The 24,119-nt window shown below is 42.3% G+C and overlaps 1 protein-coding gene across 5 annotated transcripts in view; it reads right to left on the bottom strand.

Annotated features, from left to right (window-relative positions):
• MAGI1 (membrane associated guanylate kinase, WW and PDZ domain containing 1) overlaps positions 1–24,119 on the bottom strand; it is a 616,636-nt gene that overhangs the window by 32,861 nt on the left and 559,656 nt on the right. For all 5 annotated transcript variants that reach the window (XM_044921244.1, XM_044921248.1, XM_044921255.1 and 2 more), the window contains 2 exons: positions 12,568–12,599; positions 1,899–2,115 (listed from right to left, as the gene is read on the bottom strand). In XM_044921244.1, coding sequence (XP_044777179.1) covers positions 1,899–2,115; positions 12,568–12,599 — 249 coding nt within the window. The remainder of the gene's footprint in view (positions 1–1,898; positions 2,116–12,567; positions 12,600–24,119) is intronic.

The raw sequence follows: 24,119 nt of genomic DNA, 5'->3' as shown, positions 1-24,119 counted from the left end.
TAAATACCAAATTCTTAATGAATTTTGCTTCCATCAAGGTGAAAATGGCATTTGAGCTGGAGTCTCCTATTAAATGGATGCATCAGGATGGTCTGTCAATCCTTGATGCCCACCAGCATTTCAGAACACGGTTTATTTTATCACAGCAAGATTCACACATGAGAAAGTCCTAAATGTATACCGTATTGAGAAAAGCAGGAGCTTGGTCAATAAAGCAATATCTCAACATCAACTGAAGGTGGGCCATTAATTGGAGGAGCCACATGGTTAGAGAGAAATGTGAGAAGAATGTGAAAATATTCCTCTTTGAGAAACATTTGTTCAATGAAATCACTACAATTAGTGAGAAGACATAGGGAGAGCAGACCCCAGGTTCATACTTAGCAACTCATGCTTATGAGGAATGTTCCACTCAATGGAACTTCATTTCCTCTGACCTGGCCTCAGGGATACTCTAGGGGTCTTTCAATACCGGGGACTAAATAAATTCCTACTCAAATTATCTGGCTTTTGTCAGCATAGGGAACTCTCAGCCAAAACAGCTTATTTAATTCCCCACACTGTTATAGTAAGAAGGCAATGATATTTCTCCCCTGAGGAGGGAAAGGATGGAGGGACTCCTGAGTGACTTCCAAAATGTGGTAATCATCATGACTCCAGACTTGCCTTTTGCCCCGTAACTGCTGAATTTCACCCAGTAATATGGCCAACTTTCCTTCTCAGATGGGGATGCTGGCCATGCTCCCCTGTTTTCTTTGAGTCACGGAGGAATTGCTCCAGCCAGCAAAGGAAAGGCTTCAGAGCCAAGTCTGAGTGGGTGGGCAAGAGGCTGGGGCCATGGGGGCTTTGCCTGAGAAACAACCACAGCTGTGGCCATAAACAAAACTTGTGCTGGGGCTGGAGGGTGGGGGGCACAAAGAGGATGGGCAGAGTGATTCTCTTCTGTCTTCCAATTTTAATCAGAACCTTCACCAGACCTCATTAAACATTCTCTTCAATCCCCTGCCCCAAAGAGAAATGAAGTGCATATCCTTCCTTCCTCCGGAGTTGCTTCATCCTGACCAATCACACTCATGAGAAAATGTAAGTAATAGCAACCCACCAAAATGCGGGTTAGTCTGCATCCCCTAAGATTAAAGCACCTTGGAGCTTTCATTGCTAATGGTAGGATAAATGATTATTATTTACCATGAACAATTTTTGGAATCATTTCATAATAAAAAGTAAGAAGTAAAACAAGAAGGCAATGTTAGATTTATAAGGGCCAAAAAGTTACAACGTACGCCATCACTAGTTCATATTTATCGAAAAGGTGAAGCCAAAGGAACACACTTAACCACAGTATAAATAATTAAAGCGCAAACCACTCACTGCTTGCTTTCTTTTTTTCCTTTCTAAGGGGGGATGTTTAAAAAGACTGATAATGATAAAAAAAAAAATGACCAGTAGTCTTAAAAACTAGGAGACCACTAAGAAAGCATTTAATCTCTTCTCATTACTCCTGCAATCCAAACCAATCATATTTATGTTCTATTGTCCATCAGAGCTGTTTCACGAGAATATGTCACAATCTCTACACGGGGAAGAGTTAATGAGACAGCAGCTCTTATCTGCCACTTCTTTTAACTGAAGGGAAAAATAAATCCATTTTTTTATCCAGGCCCTTTATTTTGACCACCATCCACATCTTGCCCCCCCCCACCAAACTGAACACATAATAGATCCTCCAAGAACATCCAGCAGGTTCTGTCACTATTCTGAGAAGCTTTTGCCGAACTCTCACCGTGATTTACTTCTACCCCATTTATACACTGAAAATCTATTTTTAAGAAGCCTCAAGAGACAACTGCAGCCTTGGGCAGGGGTCTCGGGAAGATAGGAGCCAGGGTGCTACTCACGTCGGTTTTCATACATACTCCTGGACTGGGCCCAGATTTTAAAAGGATCTGGTTTTTTCTGCCCAGAGCTGTCGGTTTGATCTGGAGCTGGGGCCTCTGCAGGTGGGTACTCGGGGAGCACCTGTGTGCTGTGGCCTGGGGAGGCCGTGTGTAGGCTCCGGTGGCTGGAGACGCTGTGCTGAGAGCTATTCTGGCTGTCTTTTCTTTCCAGTGGTTGCTGAAAGCAAGCAAGTGAGAGAAGCAAGGAGAGAAGATTGTTACTGGTTCTCCGAGTGGGTGTTTCCATCAGCTTGTTTTTGTTCAGCACGTCTATGCACACATACATAAATATATCAACAACATTTTGGCTTCCATCTTTCTCCAGCTAATGCTGCATGCAGATAAATCCCCAGGTGATTGGCAGACAGAGAGAGGGGAGGGCCAGATGGAAAGACATAATCACAAACCATATTGCTCTCTGGGCTGTAGCGGAAAACAAACCCAGTTTTCATCAGAGGTCCCCAGCTAAGACACCAGGCACATGTATTACAAGATATATCAATTTAGCACCCTGATTTTTGTCACCCATTTTTAAAAAATGGTTTTAAAAGGTCCTAGGGCAAGGGTAGAATTGGGGAGACCTTAGGAGATTGCTGTAATTATTTAGGTGAGAGAGGATGATGGCTTGGCCCAGGGTAATGTGGCAGAGATGGAGAACAGCGGTCAGATTCTGGACATATCCTGAAGGTTGAGCCAAGGGAATGGTTAATAGGTTGCATGGAAGGTGTGAGAGAAAGGAATCAAGGATGGCTTCAAAGTGGGGGTGGCGGTGCTGATCCAACTAGAAAACTGAAGTTGCCTTTTACTGATACAGCAGAGATGATGGGATGATTACTTGGGTCTTTGAAGTTGGAACAGTTCAGTTCTGGGCTTATAAATTTGAGCTAGTAGACATCCATCTGGAGATGTCCAAATAGCAACTGGGTATTTGAGTTTGAAGTTCAGGGGAGAGAGACAACATGTTTCAATCACTTCAACATCCTCATGTTTTTGACAAAATATGTTGAGACAAAATACCAGGGTGATTTAAATGTAAGGCTGTAATATCCAGAAGAAATACAATCAGGGCTAAAAATGTTCTTGGGGACTTCTCATTTTGCATCTTTCGATAATAAAATGCCCAATTTTTGCCTGAAGGTTTGCCAGAAGTTCTTCTACACTATAAGGAAAAGAGATGAGACCTTTCAAAAAATCATGCCTAGCAGTCTGTGTGCACTGGTACTTATAAGCATATAAGTAATTATCATATGAAGAGCTTCCATAATTCTTAGCTAGTCAATTTTGCAGGCATCACATTTCACCTCTTGATCTCCTGACACTGCTGTTGCTTAAAAACCAAGATCACACTTTATATATGGGTTGACCTCAGGAGGTCAGCCTTGTTAGATTTGCAACCTGTCCAAAGTCCAAGCAGTTTTCAAAGGGAAAGAGTTTCATTAAGTTTCAATAGAATAAGCAGGTTCCTGTTCCTTAAAACCTGCTCAGCAAAAGACCCTTCCTATTTTATGAAATGCTCTTTCTTTGAATGTTGATTGAATGGAGAGCAAAACCTAGTGGGAGGAAAAATTCCTGGAGGATATGAAATAACTTCAGTTCTTATTTTCTTGAATAAAAGATAGTGGTAAGCCCAGGTGTTCAGTTTCTCCCATTCAAAATAAAAACTCTGGAATCCTGCCTCTCACTTAATAGATGCTATGTCCCTATACTTACCTGCTTAAGAGTATCATAGAGGGACAAGAAAGGGTATCTCCATCCTCTCTTACAGAACCTGCATAGCATATTCTTTTTAAGTGGTTTAGAAGATCTTTGATCCAGAGCATTTCAGTTCCTTCAATTTCCGTATAGCATCAAAATCTTCCCCTTGGTCTTACAATCAATCCTATCAAAACCATTCCTTGCTCTCTCCCCAGGTATCCTTCACCTTTCACTTCCCATCTCCATGGAAATGTTCAAGGTCCCCCTTCGTTTAAATCTCAGCCCCTTGACTCCCTTCCCTTCCAGTCTTCGCTTTGAAGTAAGTATTTGAAGTAAAGCCCAAGGAGGACAAAAATTTCATTTACCCCGATTATTACAGATTACAGATTTGAATACAGATTTTGGCAAGGCTTCAAAGTTGAGGAGAATTGGGCATGTAGTTAATGAAAGCAAGATAGACCACCTACAATTGTATTTGGTGTGCCTGCAGAAATTTGAGGCCCATAGTCTAAACTAGCAAAGAGGTCTTGGTAGAACTAGGAGAGGCTTAATTCACTCAGACCCTAGGGGACCACATACTCTGGTGAAGGTGCCAGGAAAACACACTGAGGTTTGGGCAGGGAAAACCACCACCATCTCCCATGTCACCACTGTTCCCTGAAGATGAAATGCTCAGCTCGGACCTGGATGGATCAGAACTCCAAAGATTTGGACTAAAACCTGGTTCTGCCAATTTTCAACAGTCCTCCCCAACAGCAAACTCGGCTCTTGGGGCCAGGTCTCTGATTTCTGCCCTAAGAAGCTCACTAGCTGCCTTCTTGCTTCCCTGGAGACATGCTGAAGACTTTCAGAGTCAGAAAATGTTCATGACAGATACATCCCCCACTCGCTTTTGCATGTGGGTGGAAATCTGTGTTTCTCTTCACTGTGGTCTTTACAAGGGTCTCGATTATAAATAAGCACATGCAGCATCAGCCCATTTTTGGTGCGAACACACTAGCATAGAAAGAAAAAAAATGGGATTCAGGGTGCCTTTCTCCCCCCTTATGTTTTCCTGTATTGTCTACTTTTTATAATGTATAGACAATGCTCGTTATAATCAAAACAAAATTTAAAGCTATTTCTGTTTTAAAATAAACCTTGGTAAGGAGAAATAATGGAGACTGTTACTTTCTATTTTTTACATTTTTTTAAGATTTTATTTTTAAGTAATCTCTACCCCCCACATGGGGCTTGAACTCACAAACCCTGAGGCCAAGAGTTGCATACTCCACCAACTGAGCCAGCCAGGCGCCCTTTTTTTTTTTTTTTTTTTACATTTTGGTTGTGTTTTGTTTTTGTTCTCCTCTCAGGAAAGGAGGGAAAAGATAGTTTAAATATAAAAGCAAATAATTCAACAGATAAAGGAGCTCTGAGTTCACCCAGAGAACTGCATCCCTCCATTCAAACGCCCACCTTGGTTCCTCAAATGAGTAGCAAATGCCGAATTGTGGGATTGGTCCATTGACACTAAATTCATTTCACAGTTAGTTGCCACCCCTGCAGCTTCAGGCTCCCCCGTGTTGAGACTCCCCTTCACAAAGCCTCCCTGGGACCCAGAGGGAGCCTCACCGCAGGGTTATCTGAAGGAACTCATACTCTTCTTTCCCAGGGTCACTCTGTCGTCCCTGGAAACCGAATTATTGGCCATTCACTCCCTCTTCCTAAATTGGAGAAAAATTTCTTTCTGGCCCCCTGGCCCCACTGACAGAATCCGATAACAGGCTGGACTTTTCTCCCATTAAGAATGCACACGTGCTTTTACCCACATGCCCACAAATGCATGTGCACGGATTCTGCCTGTCACCTCACGGCTTCCCAAGACCCTTCAAGGGCTGTCCCCCGTAACACATCTCTGACACGGAGGACCTAGCAATCTCAGGTCTAACTGAAGAGACGGCTTTGCCGTTACCAGAGTGTGCAAATGAAGTCTACCAGAGATGGCTCGGGCCACTTTGCAAATTTGAACACCCTTTCTCACCTCCCAGTAAATGACTCACTTCGGTCCAATTTAACACAAAATGACAGAATGTGGAATGAGTGTGTAAAACTGCCTCTGAAACTGTTTCTGCATTCCTTTTAAATGCCATCTACACTTTGTTCCTAAATTTGGAAAATTAAAGTAAAGCAGCATCCCAAGAATATGCTTGAAAAACAATGCCACCACTAACGTTGTCACTAAATGACACATTCTAACCCACACTAACGGGCTGATGCACAATAATCTGGTAGCTGTTTGGATTTTCCCCTGATAAGATTTAACCTCACTTTATGTTTCTTCCTAAGTTCAATTATGAAAACTAGGTAATTTGAAGATGCATTCTATATTTAATATCTCAGTACTCTAAGTTTTTTGAAGCTATGCTCTGTGTGTTTGTGCAAAAGTTCAAAATATGCCTTTTGACTTTCTGTGGGCATGCTAATTATCCATGATGTTGTCTTTTATCCAATTGGAGCTCAGAACGCTCCAGGAGAAAAGTCATGTTTATGTGTCTCTCAAATTAAAGTCAGCTTGTCCCCTTTACAGCAGCCTGGATTACCTCCTAGGGAACACCTGGCCCATGAGAACAAACTCACTTCTCAGCTAGTTATAGAACAGGATCAGAGTTGCATCTCATGGGATTGTCTTTCTCCTCATTTTCCTAAGAAAATGTTTTCAAAGAAAAGTATCTGTGGTTAAAGATACATTTTCAAGTCTGTTATTCTACACATACTAGCACTGTGCAAGCACCTAGCACACAAATGACAGAACACCCAGACGAGGCCCCCTTAAGTAACTACCCACATTGCATTTATTCACTCAACCAATAAATATATACTGATGACTTCCTCTGAGTCAGATTCTCAGGGATACAATGGATAAGAAAGAAAGAGATGGTATCTAAACTCGTAGAATTTATACTTGTGTATTGAGGTGTGTGTGTGTGTGTGTGTGTGTGATGGATATTAATCAAATAATCCTAACAGTTTGATAAGAACATACTGCAATGTCCTTTAGATAGGTGGTAGGGAGAAGCTTCTGGAAGAACAGGCCATTAATGGAAGCAGCATGTGCTCAGTCTTCAAAGCAAAAATGAGTTTGGACTGTCTGAAGAACAGAGAGAAGGAAGCAAGGGAGTAGGGTGGTGTGAAATGAGCTCAAAGACCAGATGCTGCAAGGGCTTTGTGAGCTACTTTCAAGAGTTTGGGACTCATTCTTAGTTCAGGGGAGAAGAAATTCACTAACAAATTTAAAGCAGAGATGTGCCAGGAGCCAAGTAACTCCTAGCAAGTTTGGTCTGATCACTGAGGGGTGACTAGGTTAGTGTGGACAGGAGTAAAAGCAGGGAGCCGGTCAGGAGGCTATTGTGCAGTCTATGTAAGGGACCTGAGAGGTTTACACTAGGGAAGAGCATGATGAAGGGGAGGGACAAGTGAAGTCAAAGACATTTTGGTTCAGATTCGACAGGCATTGCTGAATGACTGAGTGAAGGGCAGGCAAGAGGAGGAGGGGGAGGACCCCTTGGAAACATGGATTTCCACCTCCCAGCTCTCCAGCTCGAGCAACTAGTTGAAAGATGTGCCACATATTAAGATGGATATTTCCTATGCTAGTTCTTGTCACGATTCTGATCTTTGTGAAGGAAGATTTTTATTTTTAAAGATCAGATCAGTTGACTAGGACAAGAGAAATGGGCTCAATTTTCAAAACTACATAAAAGTCCTTGGTCACACACTAGCCATAAACTTGTGTCATAAGACCTTTTAGAATAAAACTGTACCAATCTCGGGGCGCCTGGGTGGCTCAGTCGTTAAGCATCTGCCTTCGGCTCAGGTCATGATCCCAGGGTCCTGGGATCGAGCCCCGCATCGGGCTCTCTGCTCAGCAGGAAGCCTGCTTCTCCCTCTCCCGCTCCCCCTGCTTGGGTTCCCTCTCTCGCTATCTCTCTGTCAAATAAATAAATAAAATCTTTAAAAAAAAAAAACTGTACCAATCTCCTAACACGAATGATTTCTTAACTATTGACAGGCCAAGGAAATCGGGAAGATGCAGTGGTTTTTATAAATGGAAATGGGGAAAAAAAAAAAAACTCATCAGTATTTCACGGAATGATTTCAAAATGAAGGTACTTATAAAGTGAGCTGAAAATATTTGCTCGGAAGAGCAAATGAATACAGACAGCACTTAGAAGCTTAAATGATGAAAAGAATTCATGTGGCTTAAAAATGACAAATTGATCCATTTTAAAGCAAAATTATTTACAGTTCACTTATCTGCCAAGACTGAAGGCCACTGCAGTGATTTACACGGACAACAGGAAAAACTCCAAGTGCTGATGAGATATTAGGCCAATGTCATTAAAGGTTGTGCAAAAATCAGAGGCTCAATTCCAAGCCAAAGCAGAGGATGGTCCTTGTCTCTTTCTTTTATCATTTATGGGTCTAAGTCAAATAATCTCTTCTAAAAGGGCAGAGGAGAGGAATTAATGGAAAAGAAAAGGAAGGTAGCAACTGGATAGGAAAATGAATTTTGGTTCACACGGGATGTTTTATAGAAATCTAATACAAAAGCAAAGTCTATTTTCTAGACTCCAAGGGGTTGAGGGTTTGGGTCACTGTGAGAAGCTGAGGGGCAAGGAGATTTACGGAAGCAATCCTAGTCCTTCTTCCATCTACTACTTCCTGCTTCTCCTGGGAGCCTGCAGTAGCTTTGATGCCATGTATTCTTGCCTAGTTGCGGGACAAGTGGTTCTGGGCTGCTAAGACAACCAGGAGAGTTTGAGAAACAGGCAGGACACACAAAATGGGGTGATTCAGGTTGGGGTCACTCTCTGGGCACATTCCCTGAGAGATCCCTCCCTCACATCTTTTAGCAACTGGTTGTCAGCAATGTCCTTAGGATCCCTTCCGGGGGAAGGGAATGGAGGACCATGGAAGGGAAACCTGTCACTACTGCTCCCTTTGAGCTTGCTGCATTTGCTGCAAACAGCTTGGTGAAGAGAACAGGCTTCCTTGATCTTTCCAATATTTGGTGTCCCCTATATGAACACTTTGTGTGAGAAGTCTTTTAGTTAAGCAGGAAAATTTTATCTCTTTTATGAATATGGTATGCTTTCTTTGATCTGACAGTAACAGCTAAGTAGATATGGTTTCCTACATTGCTCAGGCTGCTGGGGAACTCGGAAAAATTCCATAGCTCAATCACAGCATCTCACCCTTGGGTCCTTTCTCTGGCTTTGTGGGACTACTTAACTTACATTGTTGTAATTAAGAGCTGAGTGATTTTCATTATGTTTGTCCCTGGTTCTACATGATCTTTCTGCTTTTTATTTATAATTATCATTTTTTATTTTAATTTTTTTAAGTAGGCACCACGCCCAGCATGGAGCCCAATGAGGGGCTTGAAGTCACCACCCTGAGATCAAGACCTGAGCTAAGAGTTGGACCCTTAACCGACTGAGGCACCCAGGGGCCCCTATCTTTCTGCTTCTTGAACTTTTGAAAGTTTTGGACTTTATGCCCCATGAAGAGGATCCATATAGATCTGCCTGTTTATGTGCCTATTGTTTATCTCTCCCAGCTGCATGAGGGCAGGAATGTTTTCTCTTTCGATGTTGTTGTATACTGTCCCTGGATCTGGCATATAGAAGATACTCAAATACATGTCACTGAAAAAAGTACATAAAAATTTTGGTGATTTGAGACGATGAGTCCTTTTTTTGAAAGAAGCAATCAAAACATCATTTGTTTGTAAGTTCCACGAAGAAAGTCACCTGACCAACTTACTTATCATAGTATTTCCAGTGCCTCACACCAAACCTGACACTTACTAGATTCTTGACACTAAATGCTAAATAAGTGGATAGATGGATAGATGGACAGATGAAGGAAGGGAGAAAGGGAAGTAATAGTTCGGAAATGAGCTAGTGAGAAAACAAAAGTGAATGCTGACTTAAAATTCAGGGTTTTGTGTATATTTAGAGTTTTAAATTCTTTTCTTTTTTTAGTTTATTATTATTTTTTTTAGTAATCTCTACACCCAACACGGGGCTCGAACTCACAACCCTGGGATCAGGAGTTGCACACTCTACTGACTGAGCCTGCCAGGCGCCCCTAGAGTTTTAAATTCTTACAAAATCCTCGTGTGTGATTCAGAATGAGAGTCTCAGTTAAATAAGTTTCCAGTCAGGATGATTAAATTGGGCCTCAGAATCAGTTTCCTAGTGAGGTCTAAAACCTGAGAGCAAATATGTCTTATTTTTGTCTCTGCCATTTGGTAGAAAAATTCCTAATGTTATGGCTGTCCAGGTATTAAATTAATAACGTTTTATGAAGACACTGCCATTGTTCCCAATGAGTACAGAACCCATAAACTCAACATTTAAAGTAAACCTACTAGATGAAACTGCTTATTAAGAGTAAGCTGTAGAGGCTGCCCAGGAGGGGAAACAAGATCAAAAAGTCCCTTTGTTCTAATAAAAACTCAACTACTTAATTATTGAAAACATTAAAAAAAAAAGTATGAGGGCAAAAGGAAGCTGTCAGTCACATGAGCAAGCCAACAATGTCAGGAGTCTCTAAGAGAAGAGCAGAAACATGGTCCCGGGTTAAGATGGTATATTCACAGAGCTAATGGTAAATCTCAGCATATCACAACCCAGGCACAATCTGCGTGCATTCATTACACAGCCTGCACAACTAACCCTATCTTCCGTTGTATGACTGGCTTTCTGGAACCACGACATCCAGCTTCCCCATGGACTCCCCCTGACCGCACCAGAGAAATCCCGTCATCATCTGTCTCTCTGGCAGGACATCATCAAAATTCAAACTGGGGAAGGGAACCAGCTTTCAACCCATCGGTACAGAGCTACAGATCACAGATGTTAGCAATGCCCTACTGACAACAGCAGATCTTGGCTGAGAGTTCCCAAATTCTGTACAGCAGCTGCCCGAGTGTGCCAGCAACGCTGTGAAAGCCATCATCCCCGTCCTGGCACAGGAATCAGGTAAGGACAAGCCCCAGGCTGGGGGCTTGCTCTTTTCTCACTCGGCAACACACCAGTCTCTTAGCTTGTGGTAATTAAGAGCCAGCAGACTGTGGGCAAAGCAGTTAAGAAGGCTTTTTTCCTAGGAATGCAGCCGGAGTAATTGGCTTGCTGCTTGCTAATGACATGGCTTCTACAAAAATAAACTGTCATAGGCAATTCTCTTAACTGACTTGGTGAATACAGGCTCTATACCTGTTTGATATCCTTCGAGTTCAGCAGTGAATCCCAAAACACTTTGGGGAAGGAAAGATGCAGCTGGAATCCACAAAAATCCTTCTGCCAAGTAAGTGTAAACGGGATGCAAACCCGAAAAGAACGCCTTGCTACTTGAGGTCATGCTCTCTGTGCAAAGCTGCTGTATGGCCCCTGGTATGCTCCTTGTTAAGACTCCATCCCTGTGGGGTGTGTAAAAGAAGTCCGTGCATCACACAGCATGCTTGAGGGTGCCGGAGGAAAAAGGCTGGCTAACTGAAGCTCATGTGACAGATCTTCCAGGTTTGCTTCTCTTTTTCTGAAGGCTGAATAGGCTTCTATGACCCAGGGACGAGGACACACATGTGCCATGTGCGTGCACACACACACACACACACCACAAGCACGCCTTGGCATCTCTGTGGTTCCAATGTGGACACCTACTGGCACTTTTCAGCTGCAACATTAACACAAACTGACAAGGGAAGCGGCCCTAGAGTCACATGTTTCAGTCGCCACAGCCCTGTGCCATTGGAATCCCATCAATTATTGCAGGTTTTTCTCTTTGGACAACTTAGGAGCGGAGCTTAAGAATGCAGGAAGCTCCCTCTCTCATCTCCTTAATAAACTTCTGCCTCTCGCCGCCAGGCTTGCAGACAGGTGGAAAGAATCCTGCTGCAGCCCCTGTGAGTTGCAAAGTTTTAAAGGCTCTCCCTTCCCAGATGGCAGAAAGCTGTAAATTCTCCCTCCCCCAATAGTCTAAGCCACGTGGAAGTACCCCTCTTTATCCTAATGTTAATGAATGGGGAAGCTTCTTTCCCCCGGATCAATTTCACAGGCATCATAGTTCCAGATTTTGAGTTTTTAAGTAGCATTTTAATTTGTTGTCAGTGCCCTGGGAGCAGAAGCTCACACCACCAAGCAAAACACCACAGCCTCTAAGCTATTAGCTAACATGTCAACTAGGTAATGCATCTTCAGGGAAACCAGATTAGAAAGGACAGCAAAACATTGATTTTTTTTTTTTTTTTTTTTTTTTAAAGAATCCTATACCTGCAGCATAATGCTGCTAAAGCTAGCAAAACAACAAAGGACATTTCGACAGCAAGGAAACGTCTTATTCTCAGTGCTGGGGCAGTGAACATTGTTCCATGTGAGCACAGATATATACACAGGGCAGAGCAATTCTTTTTTAAACCTGCAGCCTTTTTAATTTTGTAAATAATTCACCATTCAATGCATAAGAAAGCTCAGGGAGAGAATCTGCCCAGGTGAACGAATGGAAACACCAGTTAAGAGCAACCCGACTCAGGAAGCAGGTGGAGCTTTTCCCCACCCCCCCTCCCAAAGGAAACAATAGCATTTGTATCAAGTTAAAACACGGAAGAAACTCTGTCCATTTGAACAAGAGTTGTATTTATACAGAGAAGATTCCAAACATACATTGTTTAACCTGGCTTCTGCACCCTGCCCACAAATCCCTAGACAGTTAAAGATAAACCCAATACCTTCTCTATCAAACAGACCCCCAGAACTTAATAAAATGAGCCCGGGCTACTGTCTCCCCCACCTACTCTAAAACACATTTTGTGAAGTCAAGCAGATGGCGTCCCTTCCCACCACCAGCCCCCCACACCCCCCAGACAAGAACCAAGTAACTGGTAAGTCCTTACCGACTTTGGGCTCTTCTTGGGAACTGGCAACCCTGGAAAAAATGCAACAAGGAGGGAAGAGGGGAAGAAATCATTAGCATATAAATGTTACCTTTTCCTTAAAGAACAATCCCCAGGTGTTTCATGGCAACCTAGCCATCTGCAGAGTTATGTCAGATTTCTCCCCAGCATCGGAGTTACCAGGCTGTTCATATCGAATCAAAGCAGAGGGAGGAGGAGAGCGAGAGGCAGGAGATCTATCTGCATTAGCTATGCTGGCTTGTACTGCAGCAGCCTGGAGGCTGGGAAAAGAAATTCACAGACCTCAGCGGCCTGGGAAATTGAACACTTGGACAGAATCTCAAATGCTCTTCTGGATTAAGAGAGACTTAACTTACAATTAAGTCCAGGATATTTCCTTTCCATATGATCCACTTGTCAATTGAAGCAGACCAATCAGGACAGAGGAAGGAGTGTATATTTAGTTGCAGAGGACTACATGGATAAAATTAAATTTTTCTTTTCTTTTTTTTTTTTTTTTTTTTGGTCGTTTCTTTCCTTTTTTCCCCCTCTGCTTTTCAGGAGAGGAAATGCCTTCTTTATTTGGATGAGCTGAACACCAGAACAAAGGCGGATGCTCTTTTGCCAGCAGAGAACACAAATTCAACTTGGTGTAGGAACCCCTCCAGATCATGGGCACACTTCTCTGTGCATGTCGATCAGCCAAGCACACTCCTATTTAGCTTGGAAAGGACACTAGGTGGGGTCAGACCCTTAAGGGGAAAGCAGATTGTTGGGGAGTGAAATTTCATGGAGCTGAGAGAAGAGGAGAAGAAGGTATTCACTGATCCTAGCTGGCTCTTCCAGAACGCTGTCCTTCATGGGAGGGTGAGAGCTGGAAGGGGCTGGTGATTGCCTCACACTTCTAGAAAAGTCAGCAGCGATTAGGGGCAGACATATGGGAAATCTGCCAACAGGGGAGTGTGGCAAAGGAGGGCTAGAAAGGAAAATAAAAGCAGATAATGGTGTTTCAAAGGTAATCATTTCTGCAAGCTGCCCTCTCATTTTTTATTTATTTTTTATTTTTTGTTGGAGCGAAGGTTAGAATGCAAAATGCAGATTCCATCTGTACTGGGCACAAAAGATATACTTGGGATCTGATGATTTTGCACTGGCAACTTCAACCTTTTTTAGAAACTAATCCCTCTATAGTGTGATGATTTCAATGCTTTGGGAAGTGACTTGTCAAACCGTGAGCTGTGCTAAGTTCAGCACAAGTAACACGAGGCAACGGAAGCCGGTGAGTAGGAGGAAGCCATCAGAGGAGTACTGTTAATGTGTTCACTGCAAGTGAGGCATGACTTGTCATGGATTGCTCGTCCCCAAAGGCACTGGGGACACTCTTCTGGCAAGGCTCATCACATCACCAAAACGAGGTCATCACGGTCTGGCCAAGTGGATCTCAGACTTCTAAGTACATACAGAGAACTTGGAGAACTGTTATAAATGCAGAGTCCCAGGCCCCACCCTGAGTGGGGCCCGGGAATCTGCAGTATGAACAAATCTGGGAGATTCTGACACAGGAGGTCTGAAGACCACATCTAAGGAGACTATGAGTATTACTCTTTCAAGTCGGGTGAACTCAGGCAGGCTTCAATGGGTTGCTTCAGTGCCTCAGTTTATGAAATGGAGATAGTCAGGCTCACTTCATAGGATTTGGACAATGAGGACAACACATTGGAAAGCCTCATACCTGGCACAGAGTAGGCCCCTCAGTGTCAACCATGACACCTTACTTTGAGAATTTACACCGTTCAGAAAAGAAGTGGTGATGGTCACCTTCCTCTAACTAGGGAAAGTCATTTGCCCAACAGGCTAACATACAGAAACCATTGTAGGGAAAATATTTTACCTATGGATGAGAATAACTGTGTTGAGCAACTCAGTTGTGTCATTATTCTTTAAAAATTATTAGGTGCTTTTATGTGTTCATTAATGTGATTCCCTCAGGGAATTTTATTAAGTCATATTAATGCTGGTCACTGTATACACTTCAAAATTGTGTAATATTGTCTTCGAATTTAGATGTTTTCCTAATTCAGACTGACCTTCTTAGTTAACTGGAAGAAGCAACATTTCACTGTAGGTAGCTTTTACCAGACTTGACTTCACCCAGGATCCCAGTGACCCTCTATAAAAATGTGTCCAGAATCTCCAACTAGGTAGGGGGAGTCAGGGAAAATGGCTTTGATCTGTATTCTGCTTATCATGTATAAAACTGACCATCTTAGGGGTGCCTGGATGGCACAGTCAGGTAAGTGTCAGACTCTTGCTTTCAGCTCTGGTCATGATCTCAGGGTCATGAGATCGAGCCCCGCATCAGGCTCCGCACTCAGTGTCTGCTTGGGACTCTCTCTTCCTCTCCCTCTGTCCCTCCCCCCTGCGCTCTCTCTCTCTCTCTCTCTCTCAATGAATAAATAAATCTTTAAAAAAAAAACCCTGACCATCTTAAATTCCCTGTCTTTTAAGATTTCATGTATAAAATAAAGGTACTTTTCCTTCTCTATCAGAGAGAAACACTTGCCCATTGAAAGGTTCAAGTATAAGGATGCTCACTGCAGCACTGCTGGTATAAAGGAAACCTGGAAAGGACTGGAGGTTCTAAATAAACTGTGGAACAGCCAACCTATAAGGCAGTCTGCAGAGGTTAAAAGGAATGAGCTATCCCCCTCTATGTGTAACATGGATGGTCTCCAAAACACAACGTTGAATGCAAGCAGCACACTGCAGAATGGCAGGTACAGGAGGAGACGGGTGTTAAATACACCCAAAGACACGCATGGGGTCCACTTTCCATGACCGTCCACACCAAACTCATAACCGGGCAAGGAAGTGCAGGGATCGGAGGGGCTAGTTTAAGCAGACGTGGCCTTAATCTAGAATCCTTTATCAAGAACACCATATTCATATCTTGCTGAGGCAATAAAAGAGTTATCTACAAATAAACATTAATTCATTAATGGCCCTTCCATTAATGGTACAAAACCATTAACCAGTCTACAGCACACTGGGCTAACAGTTACAGTCTGCTTAGTGCATACAATATTCCAAAAGACCCCAAGTCAACTGACACCACAAGTTGTATTTTACAACAAATAAGAAAAGCTTCTTTTAATTTAAAGAGGAATTTGTTCCTCTTTGCTATCTTCTTTCTAAAAAGCCAGCCCTTTTACAGGAGCCAGAACTGGCCACAAATTAGTATTCAAAATGTCAAAACTCGAGAGCCTCTTCTCGAGTGCTTTTTAAAAAAGAAACCAAGGATTTGCTTTAAGTCCACATAGTCATTAAATCTTAAAATCTAATGAATATGAATGCTGGAACAAAGCCCCTGATTACAATTTATAATGTATTTTAGCCAAAACTACTCAGATGGTTTGAAAACAACTGGGAGACCTAATGGAAAATATGCAGAAAAGGTCATCATGTAGCAGAATTCTCCAAGACCTAGCACTGGATGGACGACAGAAAGCAGCAGGATCCCACACTTGCCGGCAAGACAGTGGTTTTCCCCAGACAAATCGCACTTCGTGTTCCCAAGGGGGCAGGAAGCTTGGGTTGTATACATCGTGTCACATGCTACAGACGAAGCACAGGCGAAGAGATAGCGCCTGTCTTCATGGGCTCACCTGTTTCCTTCAAAGAAAGTAAGGGAAATTTGGAGAAGAGACAGAAGAAAAAGTCTACGGATGGTACCATCTGCTCTTAGAGCCTAGAAGGTAGCAAATGCTATTTCAGAGGGGTCCCAGAAAAACTTTTACGGGGAAGGGTACATTCAAAGTGTGAGTCTAAGTGGGATTTATAGAAGTGAGGAATGTTGGGACCTGAATTTCCAAAGTTCCCTATGAAAAAGATGTCCTTTTGGAGAAAACAAATGGCAAATTCTCTGTTAAGTGACTGGAATGTGACCAAATAACATGAAGAGAACTCTTTCAAATATCAAGACCATAAACTATGCTACTGAACATGTTCTCCTAGAACTAAATGGTGAATGTTATTCTTGGTGAAATTTTATAAGGGTTGTATACAACAATTTATATGAAAAAAGTAAAAAATAACGGAATATATATGCATTTAGAAACAAAGACTGGAAGGTTACATGCCGAAACAGTGTGTTCTTTGGCTCATGGGGTCATGGATGGTTTTATTACCTATTTTAGTAACTGTTACAACAAGAAAAGCTTTATTTATTTATGAACACACACATAGACACCAATAGATACCACAGTAAACAAGAGCCTATGTCTTTTTATGTAAGATGAATATAGCAAATTTCAGAACATTTTACTGCCCTTTTAAATCTCAAGAGCCATCACTAACCTCTACATCCTCCAAGAATTGCCAACTCCCCCCCCCACCAAATGAATGTATACATACAGTTTCTTTAAGTACTGCTGTTGAGATTAAGAATTGTGTTTATCTGCCGACTAAATGGACACAGAGAAGACATCGATAGTTCAGCTACGCTACCAGGGGAAGCCAAACAGAAGCCAGGCACTGCCCTTCCAGCACCGAGATGAACAAGCCTGAGTTGTGGGAAAGAGATCAGACTTCTTTGGACCTAACTTCCTCCAGGGTAAAGCAAGTGAGAATGTCAACCAACCTTACCAACTGGAAGAATGAAGGGAAATCATGCAAAAGGCTTCAAAGGGGTGAATTCTAAAGTCACTATCATAAGCCAAGTAGATCCACAAGTAATAAAAATGTACTATGGCATCAATTCACATTTTCTCATTGTGATATTCATTCTGCTTTGTACTTGATCTCTAGATTCAAGCATTTTAATGGAAACATTTTGGCTTCTTCCTTAGCATTCTAACACACACTATGTCACTAATCCACATGTCATTGAACACATGGGATTCTTTAGAATTTTGCATTGCAAAATGTTTGCTTAAAAACAGCAGTGGTGTTGAATTAGGTAATGCAATGTTCAAGGAGCAAGGAACTCTTACATATATTGAGAGAGAGACAGTTAAACAAAGAGAGACAGAGAGACTGATTCACTGATTGAGACAATCTGGTAGTTAATTCATGGAGACCACTAAAAGCCATGGAAAGACTGAGAACTTGGTCTGGGGCTACTCATAGATTCCAAACAGAATAAAACTACTCCTGAGCACATTTTCATCTAAGGCCCCACTAACTTTCTTTCTTATTCTAAAATATATCAATACATAATCCTAAATGCTGGACTCAAAAATTATCGCTGACTTTAACCCAATAAACTCATCATTTAGAGTTTGTATTCAGGAAATAATCAGAGAGACTCACAAAGATTTATCTAAAAAGATGTTCAACACAGTATTATTTAAAGAAGATAAAAATTGTTTCCAATTTTTTGGAACAATTTTGGAAACAAAAATCTGAACTAAGAACAGAGGACTGAGCAAACATTGTTAGAGCGACAAGATGAAAAATTATAACTCCATTAAAAATGGGTGTAGTGAAGAACATTTAGTGATGGATATAAGATGTGCAAAGCAGGACAGAACTGTACATAGAATATAAACTCATTGTTAAAAAATAGGTATCTGTATATATCACACTCATACATCCCACACCCAAAGAGTAAAAGGTCATGTATTAAAATATTCTTTCTGAATGTTAGGATTAATAAGTGATTCATATTCTTATTTTCAGTCTTTCCCAAGTTGTCCAGAGTTTACATACAACTACGATTATAAACAGAGAAGCATTACTCATAGTGTGCTTGGACAATGATATGTATTTATTAGCTTTAGTGCAGTGCTAGATTAAAAAATAACTGGAGTTTGTTCTAGCTCTCTCTTGGCTCAATGACTACCATTTCTACTCAAGTGTCTGTGCTATAAATTACTGGGCCATGGCCTTGACTGAAAATAGGATTAAAAAAGCTGTTAGAGCCTCTCTCAAGCAAAGCTGAATAGAAGCACACAATTTCGCATATAATTTCATGCAGTCTCTGAAACCTTAACCAGTAACCCTAAGAAGCCAATTCTATTGAAGTCTATGAACTTCAGATTAAATCATCTTGTCCAAGCACATGGCTATAGTGTTAGATGCAACTCCTAGGGTGAGGCTGACTTCCGCTGTTTGTGCCTCTACTAAGGACAGTGCATATAAAATACTGTATCTGCAAACAGAGAGGGTAATGAGAAAGATCAAGCAGAAAGAGAAAAGTTTCATTGCTTGCTTCTTCTTCCTTCTTGGGAAGATCTAAAGGGCACATCTAAAATTTTTTTGAAGAGGGAAACTGCATTAAAGAACTTTGCAGAACACTGATATCTACCAGCAAAAATGTTGCTGCATGAAAGAATAAGGCACCTAGTAGGGTAATGCTTTTATGGGCGGGGAGGGGGGCGGACAGTAGGAGAATGGATCAAAATACTAAGAGATACATGAGGTACAGATGTGGAGGGGTGCAGGAAGGTGCAAGATTTCCCCAGCCATGCAGAAGTGATGATTACTTCACTGCAAACCAGTGAAGTGACACAACTAACAATAATGGCCAGTATCCCTTCTTTAAAAAGCCACCCATGGGGCACCTGGGTGGCTCAGTCAGTTAAGCGTCTGCCTTCAGCTCAGGTCATGATCCCAGGGTCCTGGGATCGAGCCCCGCATCGGGCTCCCTGCTCAGCTGGGAGCCTGCTTCTCCCTCTCCCTCTGCCCCTCCCACCGTGCATGCCCTCTCTCTCTCTCAAATAAATAAAATCTTAAAAAAAAAAAAAAGCCACCTGCATCATCTCTACCAACTAGTTTTTTGTTTGTTTGGCTTGCTTAATACAAAACATATAAATCATGATGAAATTTAAACTGTACTTACCCTACTGATAAAATGCTAAGGACAGTCCAGAAAACTGAAAAAAGGTAGAAACACTGAGCCCTAACTTTTTCCATCGGGGACTGGAAGGAAATTAGGAAAAATTCACTCCCTCATTTCACCAAACTGTACTAAAGGCCTGCTATGTGCCAAGAGCTGGCATGAATTAAAGCAATGAGTAAGATCTACAAGGTCCTGTTTTCACAGTGCTCACATTCTGTGGGAAAGCAGAGAATATACAACTTAGCAAATAATTCCCGAGGAATAGCTTCAGTGAAGAAAACAAAGCAGGATGACAGAACAGGCTGTGCCTGGGATGCACGGCAAGTTTATCCTGGGGGGTCAAGCACATCTTTCTTGAAGAGCCAGTATCTGAGTGAGGACCTGAATCATGAGAAGGAACCACCCATGTGACTACTCACCCATACAAGATTTATTGAGCTCTGCCATATGCCTACCGAAGCACTGCGGAAGAGATAAAGGTAAATCAGATATGGCCCTGACCTGGATGAGTTCACAGTCTGTCTTAAAAAAAAAAAAAGAAAGAAAGAAAAAAGCAACAGTGATAATTGAGCATGGTCAGTGCTCAGCGCCCTGCCGGAAAGAAGCATGATCGCTCTGGGGAGAATGCGAAAAGAAAGCTAATCCAATGTGAAGACGAGGGCGGAGGGGATGAGCTTAACATTGAAGGAGGGCTGGCATTTAATCACAGGGTCAGGAGGTTGGGAGCAATATGCGATGACTGATGCTTGATTGAAAAATGATGAGCTTTTTAAAAGTCTGTTCTTTTTTTTAAGCTAAATCAGGGTGCCAGCATAACCTCAAGGCCAAGTTTCAACTAGAGTGCATTCTCACTGAAGGACCTTACAAACGTTGTATATCACAAAATTGGATCCATAAAGCAAAATTAAAAAATGGTTCTAGTTTAGACATGCTTGCCTTTTTTTTTTTTTCCTTCTTCCTCTGGTCCAATACCATGCTCAACCCTGCGGTATAATATTTCAGTGCAAATATGATACAGGATGCCAAGAACAAGAGCATCAGACCCAATGTCTCCAAAAAGATGAAGACACGCTCTCCTTTGGGGACCTAATAATGGTCATTATGAAATATTGGCCATCATAACTTAGAGAGATGACTGGACCTCAGATCCATGGAGTAAGTAGCTCCCGAGGTGCGTCAGCTGTGGCATTTGGTAAGAAGAACATAGCTGCACAGCTTTATAGTGACAGAGAAGTGAGCTTCAATTACACAGTATATTCAGCCTAGTAAGTAAGTCCCAAAAAGAAATAAATGGCTTGCAAGTCTGCCGGCTGCTAATAGTTTACAGGGCCTTTCACCTCAAAGTCATACGCCTTGAACTGGCACAGGTGAGGAGAGACCCAAAGTCATTAATACTTTGAGCCACTCAAAAGTTCTGTCACCGTGTAATTCCTGAGAGATAAATGGTCACTTCAGAAATGGCGTCAACGGAACAGCACAGATAGTGCTATTGTTGTTGACTCCCCCAAATATGTGAAATATACCACAAAGGGTCAAAAACTTGGCTTCTCTTCTCATTTGTATATTTAAAAAGGGCGGGTGGGGTCTTCCAAGGCTACAGCTGAGAGTAAAATTAACAAGAACTGAGAGCTTGCCTTGGTTGACATACACTCATTCTTCTTAACTGCTGTCTGCATTAAGTACTAGTATCATTCCTATTTTACAGACAAGAAAACTGGGACACTGATGAATCAGTAACATGGCCATGGTCACACAGTCAGGTGAGCAGCTGAGAGGAGACTTGGTCTAATGCCAAGAGTGTGCTTTTTAACACTGAAATACACAGTCTCATTCAGAGGTGATTAATCCATTTTGCATCACGTCCCATTATGAAGGGATGTTTACACATAAAAAATACATTCATAAAAAGTTTGCCTACAGCTTCATGGATATCATCCTGTAGGTCAACAGGTCAAGGTATCTTGAACCCATAATTGTGATGTGGGTTTAGGAACAGAATTCCCTTTCTAGAGATAGCATGGGAGTCTAGGCATAGCCAATCAGGTTCTTAACATGGTCTCTGATATTTTACCCCAAGTCACAGTACCTAAATCATTGACCATTCAGGGCTATGCATAATAAAAATAAAACAAGATGGGTCTCTGAATTGGGGGCAATGAAGCAAGTCTTTAGAGCTACACAACTAATAGTCTGGCTGATCACAGCCAAGCCCTATGAAGCACAGTTTCCAAAGTGGGTAGGAGCTTTTTCTCCCTGGCATATGTATTCTGACACTACCTAATAAGACGATTTAAAAAAAAAAATGGGTGCACGAAAAAGATGGAGTAAGTAGAGTGAGTTACGGCGTCTTCTTTCCAGAAAGGGAAAGAAAAAGAACTTGTCAACTGAAAAATACCACTAATTTGTCATGATGTCCCATGAGGCCAATCTTTCTTCTCCAGAGAATATTCCTACCAAGGTCTACTTTGTAGGGTGAAATTGAGCCAGTTTCTCAAGTGGTTCCAGGGAAGCTCTCTAAGTCTATGTTGGTTGAAAATATTTGTCATTTGGGTATTTAGGTGTACGGTCTTATCTTAGTCTATCAATGCTTCTACCTCTGAGGAAGACTCTCTACCTGCCAGACTGAGAGCTTGACTTTCCTACCACCTGTATTTCAAATTGGAATTGGTTTTTGTGTAGAGGCTTAAGGGTTGGCCCTATTACCCTTCCTCTTATTCCCCTCACTCACTGAGGTCTCCCCGGGATAGGAGATGCTACTTGTAGCCTGGAAGCTCCAAGGCAGTTCCTCTAATGCTCGAAGTTTGACTTTTAGCTGCTTAGGATGTGTAGGGAGGATTATGAAAGAATAGCTCAAAATAGCTCATTGAAAGAAAAAACCAATAAGGATTCCTCTTCTGGGCTGGACAAACAGGATGCTGTGTGGGCCCTTCTTTGAAGGCCACTGGCCCCAAAGGGAAACCTATCACTGTAATTGGTGCTGAGAAGTTTCTAGGTTAAAAAAAAATACATGCCAGGATCCTTTTATTCATGGTTACCGACTTTTAGGATGATTTTTATCCTGGCTGCTTTATTTTTAGCAATGTAAGTTAGGCACAGGACCAACAAGAGATCCAGGAGAGTAACCTGAACTGTTTTAACCTTATAGGACACTAAACCCCTGGGATTTAAGGCCCTTTTGGAGGCTTCTCTTTCCTACCACATAGGTTTCCAAAATATATCCTGAACCCATCCATGTCCGTCCATCTCCACCGCCACTAGCTTTTCTTGCCTAGATGACTGTAAGAACCTAGGAATTGGTCTCTGCTTTATTCTTCATCCCCTTTAATCCATTATCCACAGAGAGGCCAGAAACCTCTTTCTACAGCATAAATCAGATTATATGGTCTGCAGGATCCATGTTTCTGTGGCTTCCCAACACAGGTCCAATGAAGTATAAGCTCTTTTCTGTGTCCCACAAAGCCTTGCTCGACCTCAGCCTTCCTGCCCCCGTGATTTCATTTTTTTTTTATTATTTTTTAAAGATTTTTATTTATTTGAGACAGAGAGAATGAGAGACAGAGAGCATGAGAGGGAGGAGGGTCTGAGGGAGAAGCAGACTTCCCGCTGAGCAGGGAGCCCGATGCGGGACTCGATCCTGGGACTCCAAGATCATGACCTGAGCCGAAGGCAGTCGCTCAACCAACTGAGCCACCCAGGCGCCCCGTGATTTCATTTTCTACCACTCTTCCCCTTGCCCATGCTCCAGCCAGACTGGCACTTTCCACTTCTGGACTAATTCCTTCCATTTCTCTGGACATTTTCACTGGCTGTGCCCTCTGCCCGGAACACTGTGCCTGCAGACCTCCACATGTGGCTTCTCATCACTCAGGGCTCTCTTCAAATGTCACTACTTCTGAGAAGCCATCCAGGAATCCATGCCATCAGCAGATCCAAAGTGAGCCTTCTTCTTCTTCTTTTTTTTTTTAAGAGTTTATTTTTAAGCAATCTCTACACCCAGCATGGGGCTCGAACTCACGACTCCGAGACCAAGAGTCGTGAGCTCTACCGACTGAGCCAGCCAGGCGCCCCTCGAGGTGAGCCTTCTTATCACACTTTACTCATGCAGCCCAGTTTCATTGTTTTCACAGACCCTGTGATTCTCTCAGGTTATTCTGTTTACTTGTCTATTGTTTATTTTGTTAATCGTTATCATTTCCTTACTTACTGTCTTCATTTCAGGGACCTGGTCTATCTGGCTGTAGGGCTAGTCTCCAGCCCTAAAACAGTATCTGGTCCCCAGTTCAGCAAATACCTTCTGGATGAATGTGTGAATGTGCAGAGCTTATGAAATGCATTTGTATCTTGCGGGCTACAGGAAGGGCTGATGAGGCAAAGGGGAGGGGCAGCTTGGTCTTTCTTTTGATCGTAGTCATTGCTGCTGTGACTCTCGATCCTTGGGATGCTCCTTGATTGACTGGTGAGCTGCCAGGCTCAGCTCAACTCACGGCTGCCTCCCTCCGTGCAGAGAGCAAGATCCCACTCGTGCCACCTTGTGTTCTAAATTCCCATCACAATGGATGGCTCCGGTATCAGAATCAACTGAAGACTCACAAAGAAACTCCGTAGCTCTCATCTCCAGCAAATGGATATGTTCTCAGGCACTCTTTCAGAGTCTCAGTAATTCTTCAGTTAAGGATACCTTCACATCTTTCCTTAGAAAAGCAACTTGTAT

This window comes from Neomonachus schauinslandi, chromosome 1 (assembly GCF_002201575.2).
Source record: "Neomonachus schauinslandi chromosome 1, ASM220157v2, whole genome shotgun sequence".
Lineage (NCBI taxonomy): Eukaryota > Metazoa > Chordata > Mammalia > Carnivora > Phocidae > Neomonachus > Neomonachus schauinslandi.
The sequence above is the reverse complement of the archived record's forward strand: the minus strand, read 5'-3'. Positions and strand labels throughout refer to the sequence as shown.